Source organism: Falco rusticolus, chromosome 9, assembly GCF_015220075.1.
Source record: "Falco rusticolus isolate bFalRus1 chromosome 9, bFalRus1.pri, whole genome shotgun sequence".
Lineage (NCBI taxonomy): Eukaryota > Metazoa > Chordata > Aves > Falconiformes > Falconidae > Falco > Falco rusticolus.
The window spans coordinates 46618929-46634937 of NC_051195.1; the positions used below are offsets into that span (position 1 = coordinate 46618929).

Here is a 16009-nt window from a genome sequence, read left to right on the forward strand (position 1 = left end):
TTGGGTCCGTTGCCTTGCTGTGCCCTCTGTGGCAGGGTCAGCTGGTGTCTCAGGTCGCTTCTTTACTTAGGTTAGGTGGGCACAAGGTAACAGCAGCAGCACAAGCATCGTGCAAAGGGCGTTGGAGTCACCTTCTCCACCCCAGCAGCCCATAAGCCAAAATTCCCTCGTGCTGGAGGGGCTGCTGCCAGCCAACGGGTTACTGCATCAGCTTAGGGGATGCAGGAGAATTTTGCTCTGCAGCCAGGTCCAACCCCCTCACCTAGCACTGGTGATGGCTTGTCATACCTAACCGTTTCCTCTGTGGAGCCAGGTGGCGGTCTGGGAATATCAGCTACATGGGCTTGGGTAAACTGTTCATGATGTTCTCTTAATCCCTTTAACATCAGTGTCCTTCAGAAATGAAATTTAAATGTTGGAGGTTTCTGTGTACTAAGGGAAGCGAGCTGAGGATTTCAGCACCTGCTCGTGTGTCTCTGCAGAGGGCTCTGTGGTTCTGCAGAGGTGTCTGTGGCAGGACGCTGGGCCTCTCTGAGAAGCTGGGCAACAGCACCAGTGCCTGGATTGGGTGAGACACAGCTGGATGCTGTGGGACCTTGCTCCTGCTGGGGGCATATCAATCTGCCTGGGAGTAGGAGAAAAACAAAACAGAGCTCCTGGAGATAGGGAAACGACTGTGGGACTTTCAGTGTGTGCTTCTCTGCTCAGACACACGCTTTCTCATGTACCTGAAAAGGAGAAGCGAACAGGGACAGGACCTAGTGAACAGGGAGATGCAAAACCTCAGGTTTGTTTCGTAGCACATTGCTGACCTGCTGTGGTGTGCTGGGTGAGCGGTTTCTTCGCTTTTCTCACTCACAGGGTTTGAATTCTGTGTTGTAGGGCTGGAGCTGCCTTGGCTGCACATCTGTGCAATAAGTGTGATAAACATAGGACAGTCAGGAATGTAACACAAATGAATACTCTGCTTCTGGTGACTCTGAGCTGTCCCTGCAGTGAGTTGGCAGTGAGCTCTCCCTTCCCTTTGTCAGCTGTGGGGAGGAGTCTGGGAAAAGACCCTTTAACCAGTTCTGCTAAAAGTCAAATACAACATCAACACTAACGGGATGAACTGCCTCCATCGGACAGCAGGTAGCCCATCTTCAAATGCTACTGGAAACAAGGGGGAAAAGGAAGATACTGGCATGTGCTAGTGATTTACATGATGTCCACGTGTGCAAGGCTTGACTTGGGACTACTGTAGTGTCCTGGTACCACATGTGTTGCTGGACCAGCATGCACATTTTGTACCCAGCTCTTGGTCCCCAGCAGCTAAAGAATGAGATCTGGAAAGATGCCCTGGAGGAGTGGTGGGAATTGCTGGGCAATACTATTGTGGTTCCAGGAGCTGAGGTCCCACCTGAGGTTCTGGAGCAAGTGTTGTGTGAAGCAGTGGGGAGGTAGCAGTGCTCACAGCTCTGTGCTGGAAGCTCAGTCCTTTCAATGCTGGCCTGTGTTGTGGCTCCGTCACAGCCTGCAGGGAGAGAGGGAGTTGGGACTTCAGTGCCTGTCAGGTGGCTCTTGGGTCCAACAGAAAAAGAGGCTGTGAGAACACTGGAGGCTTCATATACTTGGATTAGACTGAAAATTACCGGTAATTACCATATAGAGTAGTGATGTCTGAGAGCTTTACTGAGATGCAATAGCCTCACCATCACTTGGTCTTTAAATCAAGGTAACGCACTTTTCAGAAAAAAGATGCTTGAGCTCAGTCAGCATCTGTGGGGCTGCTGGAAATAATCCAAGGTGAGAGTCTGGGGCTTACAGGAGCTCAAACCAGCACCAATTTCTTCTGGTCTCTAAAAGCCTGCTCTAGGCTGAAGGCACACCCTGTAATACCCTTCCTGGTCCAAATTCACCCTCAAACAACATCATGTTTTGTGTCTTCTCTAGGCTGTTGAGGGGCGCCTGTTGGTGCTAGTCAGACACCCTCTTGGCATGTTAAACCAGCCTGAATTTCATTTCTGTTCGCTTATGGGAGTAATGGTATTCTTTGCCCGTCTTCCAGTTTATGCCATCAGCGTAGCTGCCGTGCACTCCCAGCCAGTACATCCCGTTCAGGTTGGAGTAATGGCAGTCGTTGTACCACCATGCTCCCTTGTACTCTGTGGCACAGTTAAAGGAGCTCATGTCGTTGTCCTGGTCTGTTGTTGAAAACGGCATGTCCTTGTGGTATGATAAGGAGTCTCCTGCAGAGAGCACATGAGAAGTTACTGCAGTAGAGAGCACAAAAGGGAACCTATATGTGTCTGTGCATCACTGCAGGGCATCATGGCTGGATGCAAGGCAGGTTTTATAAATCCTGCTGTTCTCTTGGTTGCTTGGTCCTAGAGAAAAAGAGTATCCTGAGCTCTGCCAGGACTGCTAAAACACGTGGAGAACATACCTATGCCTGTGAATAAAATGGGCCAGATTCTCCTCACAGTTACACAGGTGCCACTTCTTTTGCACTGCTCAGATTTCCTGCAGACGTACTGAGGTCTGGACTATCAGACAGAGTTGCAATGTACAAAGCTACATAAACCCAGAGCACTGTTATCTCAGGTGTTGGTTTCATTCATTCCTGCATGAAAAGTATTGAATTTTGCAGGGGATTTGTTTGCTTTTTTAAAGAAAAACAAAAGAATTAGACATTAAGAGGATGCAGTGCTGATGCTGCAAGTATTGAAGAGCATCCCAGCCCTGGAAATGCCAAACCTTGAGGGCAAATATTTCCTTCCAATGGAACTGAAAGCAGAACCTGGCCCAGCTGCTGCAGAACTGTTGGGAAGGTTATGCTGGATGAGGTGCTGCTCAGGACCAAGTTCCACATTTATTGCTAAACCATGTGGCTGGGCTTGTAGGTAATGCTGTGCGTTACACTTCTGTGGGTGATGGGTGTCCCTGTCCTTCCCAGCACCCAGAGGTCACTTGGCACCTGGTGTACCACAGCCAGTTTTAAAAAAGTGACCCAAAGTGTAAGCAGCACGAGGAGTTTGCGTGATACTGCTCTGCCCTATAAATGCTGAACACTTCTGAGATGGGCTAGAAAACAGCCTTGCCCAGTGAGCTGCTGGGCTCACTTACCAGCATTTCCACCAAGGAAGTCTCCTAGCACCAGTTTGTATTTCTCAGACTCTCCTAACACTCTGAACGAAGCATACTTGGCAAAATAGTAGTTGTTTTCGAAGTCTCTCAGGTCAATGCGGAGTTCACAGGTTCCTGGAAAAGAAAGTGGACAGTAGTGGTGCAGGGCGGAGGGGGAATATGCACCTGGGTTTCTGGGTGGAGGATTTAAGGAGCCGTGAGCTAACTTGGGAGGAGCTTCCACTACTTGAGGGATTATGATTTATTTGAAATTCCTGCAGAATCTCCTGCACTGTTGATGGCTTTCTTGTGAAGCACCTTTTTGGATCTGATCTTGGGTGGTCATGGGCACTGAGAACTGCACGCCCAGGCACCCTGCACACAACCGTGACTCCAAGGCTGTGTATGAACAAGACGATTGCCATCACAGCTACACCTAGTAGGAAGATGTGTTGGTCTGTCTCCAGGAGAGGTCATGCAACCAGCTCATTATCTTCCCTGGCTTCAAGATTGCCTTTTTTTTTTTTTTTTTTAAGTGCAGTGTCCTGGGCAGCAGGAACCTGGACGCTGTTTAACTGCTGGGACCTCAGGGAGCTGCAGGAAGCTCCGATTCCTTTAATGCCTGAGTGTGGTACGGGGTTAAACTCAGGACCCCAGCCGGGGATGGAGGCAGACCTTACCCAGTGAGGTGAGGAAGTGGATGTTGTCATTCCCCAGCCAAAACTCTGTCAGCTGGTTGCCAAAACCTCGTTTGTATGAATCCCAACCTCGCAAGAAGTTCACTGACCCATCCCAGCGCCTCTGGAAAACCTGCAGGAAAGGAGAGTTTCAGTTTTGCCAGGGCACTCCCTCCCCACCAAAAGCATCTGCAGTGCCCAGGTGGCACAGCCCCCCACCCAGCAAATGCTCCCCCTGCATCAGGACACTCCTGTGGGTCTCTGGGGACCAAACCCCAGGGGAATCCCTCACTCACTTATCTCCTCCACCTGCCCTTGGAAATGAGGAGCAAATTATTTGCTGATTTAAGTGGGGAATGGGTCTGTGGTGCTCAGCCTGCTCCCAGAGACATTCTCAGGAGCATCCCCTGCATCCACAGGGATTCATGCAGGCTTGCTGTCTCCTCAGTGTGTGTTTTCCTCCTTTTTTGTTTCTATTTTGGTGCCATCCTTTGCAGCCCAAATAAAAATCACTATAGGGACATAGAAACCTCCCTTTGCTCGTCCTACTCACAATCCATCCTCCGCCATCCGTGTCCATGTCACAGAAGACAGTGGTGGCATTGCAGCCTTGTGGGTAGATGGTGTACCAGCCGCTCAGGTTCTTCCCTTTCCCCAACAGCTCTTGGCAGTTCCTGGCTTCTGTACAAGTCAGGGAAGGAGATCAAGCGGAAAGAGTTATAACATGCCCACTGTATTCAGGGGGCACATCAGCCACATGCCCCAAGTAGGAGACTTGGAGCCCTTCAGCCTCCCAGCTGGCTCTTTGCACTGCAGAACTCTGGTGCACACCTCCTGGGAGCCAAACCCCGCTGCAGTTTCTGATCCAAACATCACAGGGGAGATGGGCACCTGCTAAGAGATGGTCTGAGGTGCTCAGACTCCTCTCATCTGCCATGACTCTTTTGGGCTTCTGGGTGGAGGAGCTGCTCTGAGCAGGATGACAAAGTCATGATCCAGGCTCAGGAATGTATGGGGGCACAGGGAGTGTGTGGGTAGTTGGCAGCAAAGGAGTGGTGACACAGAAAAACACTTACCTGTAATACAGAAAACAGCGTTCAGATCATCCTTTGTGGACTGGACAGACAGTACTTTTGTATATATACATATATATGATATATAAATTTATTTTTCTTCCCCAAAACTAGACCTGATGACAGAAGCTCAGATTCACAGATGCCGAAGGATTGACTGAAGCGGTCACTATCAGACATCCCAGCTTCCAGCTGCATCTGTGGCTTTCAGAGGGGAAAGCCTTGGGAACTGATCTGAGGCAGCGGTGGTGGCAGTGCAGGCGTCTGAGCGTGCTGTATTTGATGAACGGACGCACAGCTGTACCAGGCTGTCTTGTGGGCATGGGCATCCTTCCTAACGAAGGGATGGTCCTGGACTTGGCCTCTTCTCATTAGTCAAATAGTTTTACATGCCCAGGAAACATAAGGGCAAAGGAGTGCCTGGAGCAGCAAGGGGCCAGTCCAGGAGCATCACAGACTCCCTCTTCCAGGCGTTACAGCAGCTCTGATATGCCCAAGCCTCTGCGTGTGACTGTGACCTTACAGCATCCAAGTGTAGCTAAAGCAGGTTGTAGCTCTGCTTTGGTTGTAGCTCATGGAGACAGACAGTTCAACTGAAGTTTTTCCTTCCTTCTTTCCTTCCCTTTCCTTCCCTTTCCTTCCCTCCCGCAATGAATAAATTAATCTGAGCGCCGTCACACACATGAACACTGTGTCTACTGAATCTGCTACTATAAGCAGGATGGTATAACTGTCTTTGAAGTAGCAGCATGTCTACAGAGGTGTTTCTAGTGGTTTCATCTTGGAAACCAGGACACTGAGGCTCTCAAAACCCAAGGCAGATCTCCTCCAGGACACACAGAGGGCAGGTGATGTGCAGTGTGTTCGGAGGACAGGACTTTCCTGGCCTGGCTGGATTACAGAGCAGACACAGAGAAGCTGCATGTGGCTCTGAGAAGCAAATAGGCTAACAGTGATATTTCCTTATTCTGTCTTTCATTGTCACTCTGAATTCGGGGTTTTTTACTGCCATGTCCTGACTTCTGGTGCAGGGAGTCCCACCACCATCTATCTGCTCTCTGAAGCCAATGGTGGCATGAAGGAGCTAGGACGAAACTCACCCCATGTTTCTGGAAATCCGGGCTCTCCTTTTATTCCTGTTAGACAAACAACACCATCAATTGCTCTGCCAGGGAAGCGGGACACATTATAGATGCACAAGAAGCAGCAGCCTTGCCTCTCTTGGATTGTTGTACCTGGCATGATGTATTTTCCCCTGACATCTGATTTGGGTTTAGGAGGTCTAAATGGCCAGACTGACACAAGATGTGTCTCTGTTGGACCTGGCTGCTCTGCCTGCTGCTGGCCAGCCCACCGAGCTGGGTACCGACGCTTTGTGCCAGTTAGTCCCATCGGTCTGGGACATGTAGGAATGGGAAGGAGGAGGCAACGCACCTGCAGGAAGGCAGGGTCAAATATTTGCTGCTGGCAGAGGGCTTTAGTCAGTGGTTTGGGAGCAGCTGTACCAGCTGGAGCAAATGTGCTCAACCAGCAGCTATGACAAGCCAAGCTCCTGTGTGGGAAGCTGCAGCGCAGCCAGTGCTCAGCGCTGGGTGCCAGCAGCCCTTGCGTGCAGGATGACAGCAGCAGGAACCAAAACCTTGTTTTCCCTCCAGCCTATTGCTGGTAGAGAGGTATGTTCTTCTGACGTCCGAGTCTCTACCTGCTGCCATAGCACGGGAATGCCAGAGGTCTGCCCAAATCTGGCTGGTCCATCAGGCTGGGGCGTGTGAAGCCCTGTAGGTTCTGTAGCTGATGGTGCTGTGCAGCAGCATCATGCCCCCAAGCTGGGGACAGCCCCTGTTGCTGAACAGCTGGTTTGGGAGAGGGGCTCACACCACCCACGCCAGGGCTGAGCCTATGATGGGGCACAACTGTCATCAAACAGTCCCATCCAGTACCTGGTGGGTACTTTAATTTCTCTGTATTTGCTCCCACCTGGTGTGTTGTTCCAGAACAGCACAGGGTGGAAGTTTAACTAACCCAGCTCACAGGATAAATTCAGTGCAGCATGATTTACCTTGTGGTCCTGGGAAGCCAGGCTCTCCAGCTGCTCCTGCAAAAGACAAGAGGAAAATGCTCATCACAGATGATTCAACGAGTGAATTACTTGGCTCCCCAAGCGGCTGCTCCAGCCTGTCCATATGTCCCAAATGTACAGGAGAGGCTGTCAAGTGGTGCAAAGCCACAGTGTCCCAGCTGGTGCTGCCACCCCGGCCTGGCTGCTCTCCGGATCAGCAGCATCTCTCGGGAAGCGCAGGAAAATACAGGGCAGAGAGAGAACTGCTGCTCCATCTGCTGGAGCGTATGGGGGGTTCACCGCTCCAGCTCCGCGACTTTTTTGGGGGGCTTTTAGTTTTTAGTCAGGCACCTGTGAGATTTTGGGCAATAGCTGCTTTTGCAGTGGGTTCATCCATCTCCTCTGAGGTTTCAGCTGAGATCTTTCACTTTCTTGGATGCTTTTGGCCAGGAAATAATAGCTACCTAATTCAGCATGCAAAGGGGCCGTTTTCCGAGCTAGTCAGTGCACCAGTGCTCAGTTCCTGGGTGCCACCTTGTTCTGCAAACTAGTTTATTTAAAAGTGACACTTTTTCAGTGTTTGCAGCACACAGATCCTGCTGAAGACCTTAAGTACAGCCTGGATGGAATGAAAGCAGACATCTTCCTCTTTTCTGGGGCTCATCCTGTTGCAAACAAACCCCCATTCCCTCCTTGCTTCACCCTACACTAGCTGTTTCTTGGGGGTCTGATCCCACTCTTGTGGTCAAGTGGGCTACAGTGGCATCACATGCTGAGTCCAGGGCTGGAGGCTGCTGGAAGCACTCAGCATCGTGTCTCTGCATCATGCCTCCTGCACCCCAAAGCTCCTCAGAGAGCCATTTGGGCAGGTTTGTCATGGTGGAAGAAGGTTAATGTGGGAGTAAGGAATGGGGAGAGGTCTTATTTTAGAGGGCTGGTAAGGATCAGTGGAGAATTTTGAGAAGAAGAGTAGTACCTTCCTCTGATGAGTGTGGTCTGACTCAAGGACACTATTTCTAGTACTCACCCCACGCAAGATCCAGCCCCCCAAATCCTGCTTTGCCTATGCTATTTCAGTGCTGTTTCTTCAACTATGACCAGCTCTGCAGTTCATCTCTGTAGGCCCAATTCCCCAGTGCATGTCCTGAACTTGGGTAGATTTATGGGTTCAAGTTGAATATGCTGTGTATTACCTTTGGCACCAGTTGGTCCTGTTTTCCCAGGAAGTCCCTGGGCTCCCATTTCTCCTGCAAGGAAGGACTCAGTTTATATGTGCACATTGCAAACTGGCCAGGGGAGATACAATGCAGAAGCCCAGGGAAACAAGGAAGCTGGGTTTTGTTAATTAGATTTCATCTTGCAACGTATCTTACTCCTTCTCTCCTGTTGAAGCTACACTACACTGGTCCTGCCAATGTAAGTCCTAATTTGCAGTTCACATATGAAATCCTATGAGCTCTGTACTTCTTGGAGCCAGTCCATGGATTTTGCTGCAGTGGATCTGCTCCCTCTGCTAACGTGATTCGCCTTCTCTATGAGTTGGCTATGAAAACCCTGAAGGACCCCCATCTCCCTTGCTTCCTGGGGTAGGGAGTGCCAGTACAGTTCCCAAACTGTCCCCTGGTAGACATGCAGGAGCATCACAGCCTCCCTCCCACCCAGACTGTTCAATAGACTCAGAAAATAAATTGATGTTTTTGTTGTAGAAGAAACCACCCAGGACCACTTCACACTTGTGACAGGACTCAGGGAAAAAAAGATGAGACCATGTGTACCAGCACATCTCTAGATGGGTTATCTCCTGCTCCTATTTGACCCTCCAACTGCACACAGAAGCCAGGGCCAGGCCAGCCACTGCTCCAGCCCAGCTTGCTTCCCCTACCCAAAGCAACAACGCCATCTCACATCACAGTGCTCATCGCTAGCGTTTGGGCTCTCACCTTTTGCTCCTGGGAGACCTGGTTCTCCTTTTGGGCCAGAGGCACCTGGGATCCCTGGGCATCCTTGGAGAACAGCAAGCCGGTCAGCATCACCCAGTCCCACTATTCTCACCTCTAAGGAAATGAAGAAAGTCTTTGTGTAGATTCTTAGGGCTCGAAAGTGTCTTGGAGAGGAATCTGAACCCTCTGGACTTGAGGAACAGTGCAAGCAAAAGCAATGAGGGTGGGAGTTTGCAGGTGTTGTATGGATTAACAGATGGCATTGAGGAGCTTACATATTAGAGGAGCTAGATACTGAATCTCTGGTTTCAGGGGAGTTCAGTGGGAGAGGAGGCTGTTATATATGACATTACGTGCATGACGAAAAGACTGTAGCTCAATAAAACAAAAGCTGAGAGGTGCCCTGGGGGGAATTGACAGCAGAGTAAGTGACATTGACCCATCTGTGGACAGTAAAGGCTCTACTAAATTTCCTGTCAGCAGGACAGTTTGAAATTGTCCCTATTGCCTTCCCAAGGAATACAGACAGAAAGCTGTGTTGTGCAGCATCCCCAAGCTGCCAGGGTGCCCAGCACCCAGCAAGCACTTGACCCATCCTTTGCATTGCTCTGCCCCCTTTAGTAACTGGGCCAAGGCACCAAGAACAAAAACCCCTTAACCAGGATAAAAAATCTCGACTGGGACAGCCTGTTCCTGGAGATCCCACGGGTGAGTAAGGAAGGATGTTACACCTTTGGCTGGAGCCAGCAGTTTTGTAAAATGGTTGCTGAGACTTCAGCCTCCCCCTTACCTTCCTCCCACTTGCAGCTGAAATAAAAAAAGCATAGAAGGAAAAAAATCATATATCCCCTCCCTTGCCCAAGCTCCTTGAGTTATAGAGGGTGATGAAACAGGCTGTCTCAGTGGGATGGCAGCAGGATCTGTGCCCCACTCACCTGGGCAGGTGTCCTGGGTATCACAAATAGTCGCTGTTAGGCTGAGTAGTGCCAGGAGGATTGTGGCTACCCTCCCCATGGCTGGTACTGGTGTCTGCTCTCTGTGCAGCTCCCCTCATCCACGTCCCAGGCGCTGTGGTTAGCATTGACCCATCTAAGCTTTTTATACCAAACAAAAAACCCAGCACAAGCTCCACCTCTGCGCTTGCCCACTGCCTGCTCTCGGGTCTGGGACTCTGGCTGGGTGTCCAGCTGTTTCCCAAACATGCCACTTTCCACAATTCTGATGGGCAAATTCTTGTCCGGCTGCCCCAGCCTTCCTTGTCTCCATCCTCTGCAAATTTTGGATGCCCTTCTCCTCCCGTATTGTATTTCTATGGGAAACGAACCAGCAAAAACATTGGTTTAGCTAAGTGCAGACAGCTTCCCTCATCCTGCCTGCTAGTGGCCCTTTACAAAGAGAAGAGCTTACCATGTATATGGGGAAACTGAGGCACTTGGGGTCGAAAAGCCCAAGGTCAGCTGAGGCCACTGGCAGACAGAAGCCACACAACCTGGCTCATGCTCCAATGCTCTGCCTGCCAGGCAGCCCAGGGTTACTCTGCAACTCTTCAAACAGAGGTATCAGTTTATTTCCAGGACTGATGTGGAGTTAAAACTCCATGTTTCCAAGCAAGGTTAGGTGGGCAGAGCATATCTGATTATTTTTTTTTTTCTCCACCTGCTTTTTTTCTCCAGTCTCTTTATTGTAATAGTGAGCAGGAATTCTGTTTTGCTTGGCTGTTGCTGTCTCCTGTGCTCTGCTTTTTTGTGGCACCATTACTAGAGGTCCAAACTGCCTCACCAAGTTTGACCCCCATGTTACTTTCAGACATTGAGCCTGTAAAGTTTATTAATTTTAGCAGAGGACAGAAATTAAAGGGTTTTTTTTCTCCTTATTGTTGCATCCTAGTTCAGAGAAGACTGTGATTTCTTGGAGTCTTTCCCAGCAGAGCATCAGAGGCAGAACATAGCTCACCCTCAAGCACTTGCTTCTATCATGAGGTCCCTGTAACATCCCAAATTCCAATTATTTGCAGCTTGCTTTAAGGTTAAGCAAATGGGAGAAGGCAGGGGAGAAATAAGTATTTGGTTGTCACTTAAATTCTGTGTCCCCTAAATAGCCCATACATATACTCATATACACATTCTTATACATATTCATATATGCATGCACATAAAATAATAATCCAGTAGATATTGTGATTATTGCTATTCCAGAGAACCAGTTCTGGCAGGGGATTACACCTGCACACCTTGCTTTCCTGCAACCATCTGAAAATAGCCCAGGGAAATCAGAGGGCTTGTGATCAGACTGGTTGCATTCAAGTTCAGGTTTTGCTTTACATGGGAAAAAGTACCTGTCTCGTCCGCGGCAAGCACACATCCAGTTCTGGGGGTGAAATGAGAGCATCTTCTTTCTTCAGCCTTTCAGAAGGGAAAAAGGATGAGCAGGTGCCTCTGAGCTGCTAGGGAGGGAGAAGTCTCTGCAGGGCAGCTGTAGGGTGACTGGTGCACCCCACTTCTCTCATCTGTGCAGCCTGTGCTGCCCACCCGGGATGGGCTTGTGTGTGTCCCATGGGGCAGGTGAAGATGGAGCACCAGCACCCAGCACCAAGAAGCCTTCTCCCACCCAGCGCCTTGTATCCTGTGCTCTGTGCCTGGAAATGGCTGCAACACCTTGTTCCAACTACCTGGAGGTAAAAGCTGCTGCTCTCAGCTGTTTGCCTTGGTAAATCACTCCAAAAGGCAATAGCCTTGCAGATTACCCCATTGTCACAGTCTCTCAAAGGCTCCTGGTTAGATCTGTCCTGCCAAGGAGAAAAAAAAAAAAAAAAAAGGGTTTGCCCAGGTTTTCCCAGTTGCTCCATGAGCAGGGGTCCAGCTCTGGGTTGGGCTGAGAACACACGTTGTGGGAGCATCTGTGATCTCTCTGCCCAGCTCTGATGCATCCCTTTAGACGTTACCAGCTGCAGGTTCCACCCAGCTTGGGGGACACCTGGAGATGTCACCCCACTGCCATCTGAGGACAGCAGCAGTGTCCTTGTGAATGCAGATACTTTTGGGAGCAGGGGGGAAACTGACAATGAGCCAGCTTAGTCCAAAGTAGGTCAGGCCCCCGAGGGTAGATTTTGAAATTGGCTCAGTGATCAATATGTCCTTAATTGCTTTTTCTCATCCCAGGACCCAGTGAAGATGGCAGAGTCCTGATCTTTTACACCATCAGCCATCCTTTTTTCTGTGTAGATTCTCCTTTGATCCCTGGGAAATGTCCCCTGTGAGTCTCAAAAGTCCGGGATCACTTTGGGGATGAGAAAACAAGAATTTTGAGCACACTGGGTGAATGGGGAGTACCTCTGAACACTGTGACCCATCGCTTACCTCTAGAGACATAAATGCCAAGAGTGAAGTCCCCAGAACTGAACTGATCTGCAAATCCCCAAGAAATTCAGCTTAGCAAATCAAAAGGCACAACCAGATGGCAGAAGAGCTTCAAAAAGTTCCTGTGGGAGCATCATAACTGTGTATAACAGGGGATTTAGCACTGATTCATGCAAAATTGTAGGTGAAATCCTGGCTCCTGCTGGGATCCTGGGCCTTTGCTGCCACCAGGATGCTAGAGCTCTGCAGGGAGGATGGCAAGAGCTGCAAAAGCTTTAAGTACCCGAAATAATAGGCAGCAAGCCCCAGGGATTGTGTTCCTCTGCTCTGTGCTAACCCACGAACACTGCCACGAACTCCTAAAGCTGTGAGAAGGGCAGGCAGTTGGCACTGGGGAACCAGGAGGAAAACTGTGACAGATCTGACTTTAAGTGATGTGAAATAAGAGTTTGCTCGGGAGTTGGCACCATTGCAGGTGTTCACGGGGAGCTTCCATGTGCTTTGGAGACTTGCCTTGCTGGGATAGGAGTGATGTCAACCTGCAGGGGTAGGTTATCATCCAAAGCAACAAGGAAAGATGTTCTTCAGCTTAGCCTTTTGAGGGCTATCCTGTTTATAGCTCTTCACTCTGTGCAAATAACAACATTTTCAGGGGTTTTTTTGATGAACACTTATATTTCCGAGCGACAATTTCCTCAACCCATAACTAGTCTTAGTATCTATGGTGGGGACATTTGCCCAAGCTAAGCCAGCAGTTTTTTCAAAAGCTGTTCCTTAGTTTTCCCTTTCTGCTTCTGGGTTTTGTGAACATACGGCGCCTTGGAGTGCCCGAGCCCCTCAGTGCTAAGAACTCTGCTGCACATTTCACTTGTCCTTACTACAAAATACGTTCCAAGAGGTTCCTGAGGCTCCAAAAAGGCACAGATAATTGGTAGAGTTTCTAAAGACAGCTTGCCCCCCCACTCACCCCTTGGGTTTCACATGCTGCACTGCTGAATGAAGTTTCACTCTTTGCTTTCCCAGGGCAGGTTCAATGGAAGGTCCTGGCTGTGAGGAGCTCAGGCTGCTGGTTTCACTGGTTCTGACTGGCGCCCACAGACTGTTCCTGCTGGGCAGAGCAAAGCCAACCTTCCCATAGCTGGTGCTGGCTGTAGCATGTTTTTAACACCGGGCAGCCTGGCAGCACAGTGATTTATGAACACAGAGCACTGAACCTGCATCTAGGGGCTCCTTCCCCACACTTCCATACACTGATTTTGGGGCACAGCAGTTTCCGAATTTTGAGACCCAATTAGAACAAGTGTCTATCAGTTATTGCACAGCAGCTGCACACCTTGCTGAACCTTTGGTTTAGCATCTGCTTGGTTTCCTCTAGGAGGTGGTGTTAAGCCTTTGCTTAATTCTCTTTACAGTAGCATATTGAGGCAGCCTACCCAAAAAGGATTTCATTTCAGTGGTTTGTTTCCTACCAGCCTCTCCTTCGACAAGATATTTCCTGCTGCATTCTATTTTTAACTCTTTTTATAATCTCTGGTAACACCTCTTCTGATCTGTGAAAGCTGTTCATCACTGAGAGCCGGGAAGACAGGCAGAGGTGTGATTTACAGGACAGGCAGAAGATGCTCTGCACCCTCCCTGCTCAGATGAATCCTGAAGAGTGGAAAGGAAATGCCCAAGCCCTTTTACTTTGCTGATACTAATTTTCCCATGTACAGATCAGTGGAGACATAGGTGGGACTGGTTGCTCTGGCACAACTGGTTGGATGAGGAACGTGCTCAGGAAAGGGACAAAGGAGGCTCTTGCTGCAGGGGCATCTGGTGAAGATATGCATACCAGACTGGCAAGGATGGCAACAGCTAAAAAGCAGAATAATTTTTCAAACAATTTGCCTGTTGTTGGACCAAACAGATGTTACACAACTGGAAGTTACACCTGCGTGAAGTGAATTATTTGGTTCTTCATAAAAGTTTTGCATATACTTCTACTGTTATCCCCATTCAGGCTTCAAATGTCCCATTTTTTAGTGACTGCTGCAGAACAATATTTGCTTCCTTCCTCTCCAGTGGGGGATTTTCATTTTCTCCTGACTTGTCCCCAGTGACTCTGCAGAGTTAAGCAGCCACAGAGCTTAGAGTAGGAAGCTATCGCCCACAACATGCACCGCTATCTGCAGTGCTGTATATCAAGCGTAACTGTTAGCCCAGTCCAGGTTTTCTGGCTCCCTCCAGACATTGTGCAATACAAGCCATAAAAACATGCTGGAATTTGTTATATGGAGAATAGGACTGGATTTTCAGGAGAGCCGAGGGACAGAGTTACCTGGTTCCCTGCAGGGCTGGACTCTATCGTAGTTTTTCTATTGTAAAGCTTTCCAGGTTGTTTTTACAGTATTACCTAGAGTGACCAGCTGAGCCTGGAAAGGAAAGGTACAGGTTCAGTAATAATGGTTTGGCTGATGGGCCGCTCAGTCCAGTATCTTGTTCCCAAATTTGATGTCCATTGTGGCCTTGGTAGGACCACTTGGTGGTCCTTGGCAGGATTTTGTTACTTGTGAGAGTATAAGGTTTTAATCAGATATTTATTTTTGCTTGTTTCAGCATAAATGAATCTTGTAGAAAGTGACTTTGACTATAGCCTGAGCTGTGAGTAAAGACAAAGGCCCGAGTGCTGCTGGATTTGGGCTGTTGTCCCGCACAGAGCTAAACTGCGGAGCTGATGGCAACAAGCTGCATCATTGAAAAAAAATCCTGAAATCCACAGACGAACCGCTGCTTTCCTGACCGTTTCTCGACACACAAAGCACACTGCTCAGGCTTCCCTGGAGCAGTGCCACGGCCGCACAGGGCAGGTGAAAGCCGGGAAGAGAATTCCTGCCTGGCACCTTCCCCGTGGGAGTGGGAGCAGTGGGACTGGGATTCGTATGTGGGAGCTGGGCTCCGTTTGGGGTGAGAAAGTGAGGGGACCTGCAGCTGCTCTTCTAATTCGGAGTCACTACTGATCGGAACAGCCACGAGCACAGGCTGTTGTAACCTTTAATTAGCTGTATGGATTAAACAGCAATTATTGCTTACACATGCAAATAACGCGATTATGCAAATGCAGGCGTTTCCCACCACCACACACAGGCTCCGTCACGCCTCACAATTAACGAACCGCCCAGCTCTCCGTTCAGTGCCGGGGTGGAGCGCGGCGCCCGCGGAGGCGAGAGGGCCCAGCAGCACCGGTACCGCTGCAGGCCGCGCAAGGCACCCCGAGGCGCGGGGATGCGCCGGCACGGAGGAGGGCGGGCTCGCCGGCACCTCCCGCCTCACGGAGCGGCTCCTCGGCTACCCCAGCGCCGCGGCTGCCGGCCCGACACCGAGAGCGCCCATCGGCGCTCCGGGAAACGCGCTCCCCGCCCTGCCCGGGTCCCGGAAGCGGCCATCAGGCCGCCGGAAGTGCCCCTCAGTCCTCCCGAGGTCGCAGTCGGTGGCCCGGCGGTCCTCCAGGACACCGGGCGTGCCCGCTGCGTTGCGGACATCCCCGTCAGTGGGGGATCGGCTCCCTTGGAGTGAGGAAGTAAAGGGGGGCCCGTTTTGTGGCTCAGGGAGCTGGTAGCCCAAGCCCGGTGGCTGCCAGGGGCCGGTGAGGGGCAGCAGCAGAGCTCCTGCTGGTGGGAGCAGAGGCCGGAGGTGTTGACATGGCCCAGGGCCCTGGGTACAGCTGGGAAGGTGCTGGGGCCCGTTCCTGGCTCAGAAATCAGGGAGCCCAAGCTCTGTTGTGGCAGGTTCGTGGTGGCCAAGGGCCAGTGAGGGCCAG

The 16009-nt window shown here is 50.3% G+C and overlaps 1 protein-coding gene across 1 annotated transcript; it reads right to left on the reverse strand.

Annotated features, from left to right (window-relative positions):
- Positions 1-803: 803 nt before the first annotated feature.
- On the reverse strand, positions 804-9913 carry LOC119153549 (ficolin-1-like). The gene is made up of 9 exons (XM_037400145.1): positions 9790-9913; positions 8855-8968; positions 8108-8161; positions 6915-6950; positions 5956-5991; positions 4336-4463; positions 3786-3915; positions 3106-3240; positions 804-2228 (listed from the first exon to the last, which is right to left on the reverse strand). The coding sequence occupies exons 1-9, from the start codon at positions 9866-9868 to the stop codon at positions 1981-1983; spliced, it is 960 nt and encodes a 319-aa protein (XP_037256042.1). The 5' UTR covers positions 9869-9913; the 3' UTR covers positions 804-1980.
- Positions 9914-16009: the final 6096 nt, after the last annotated feature.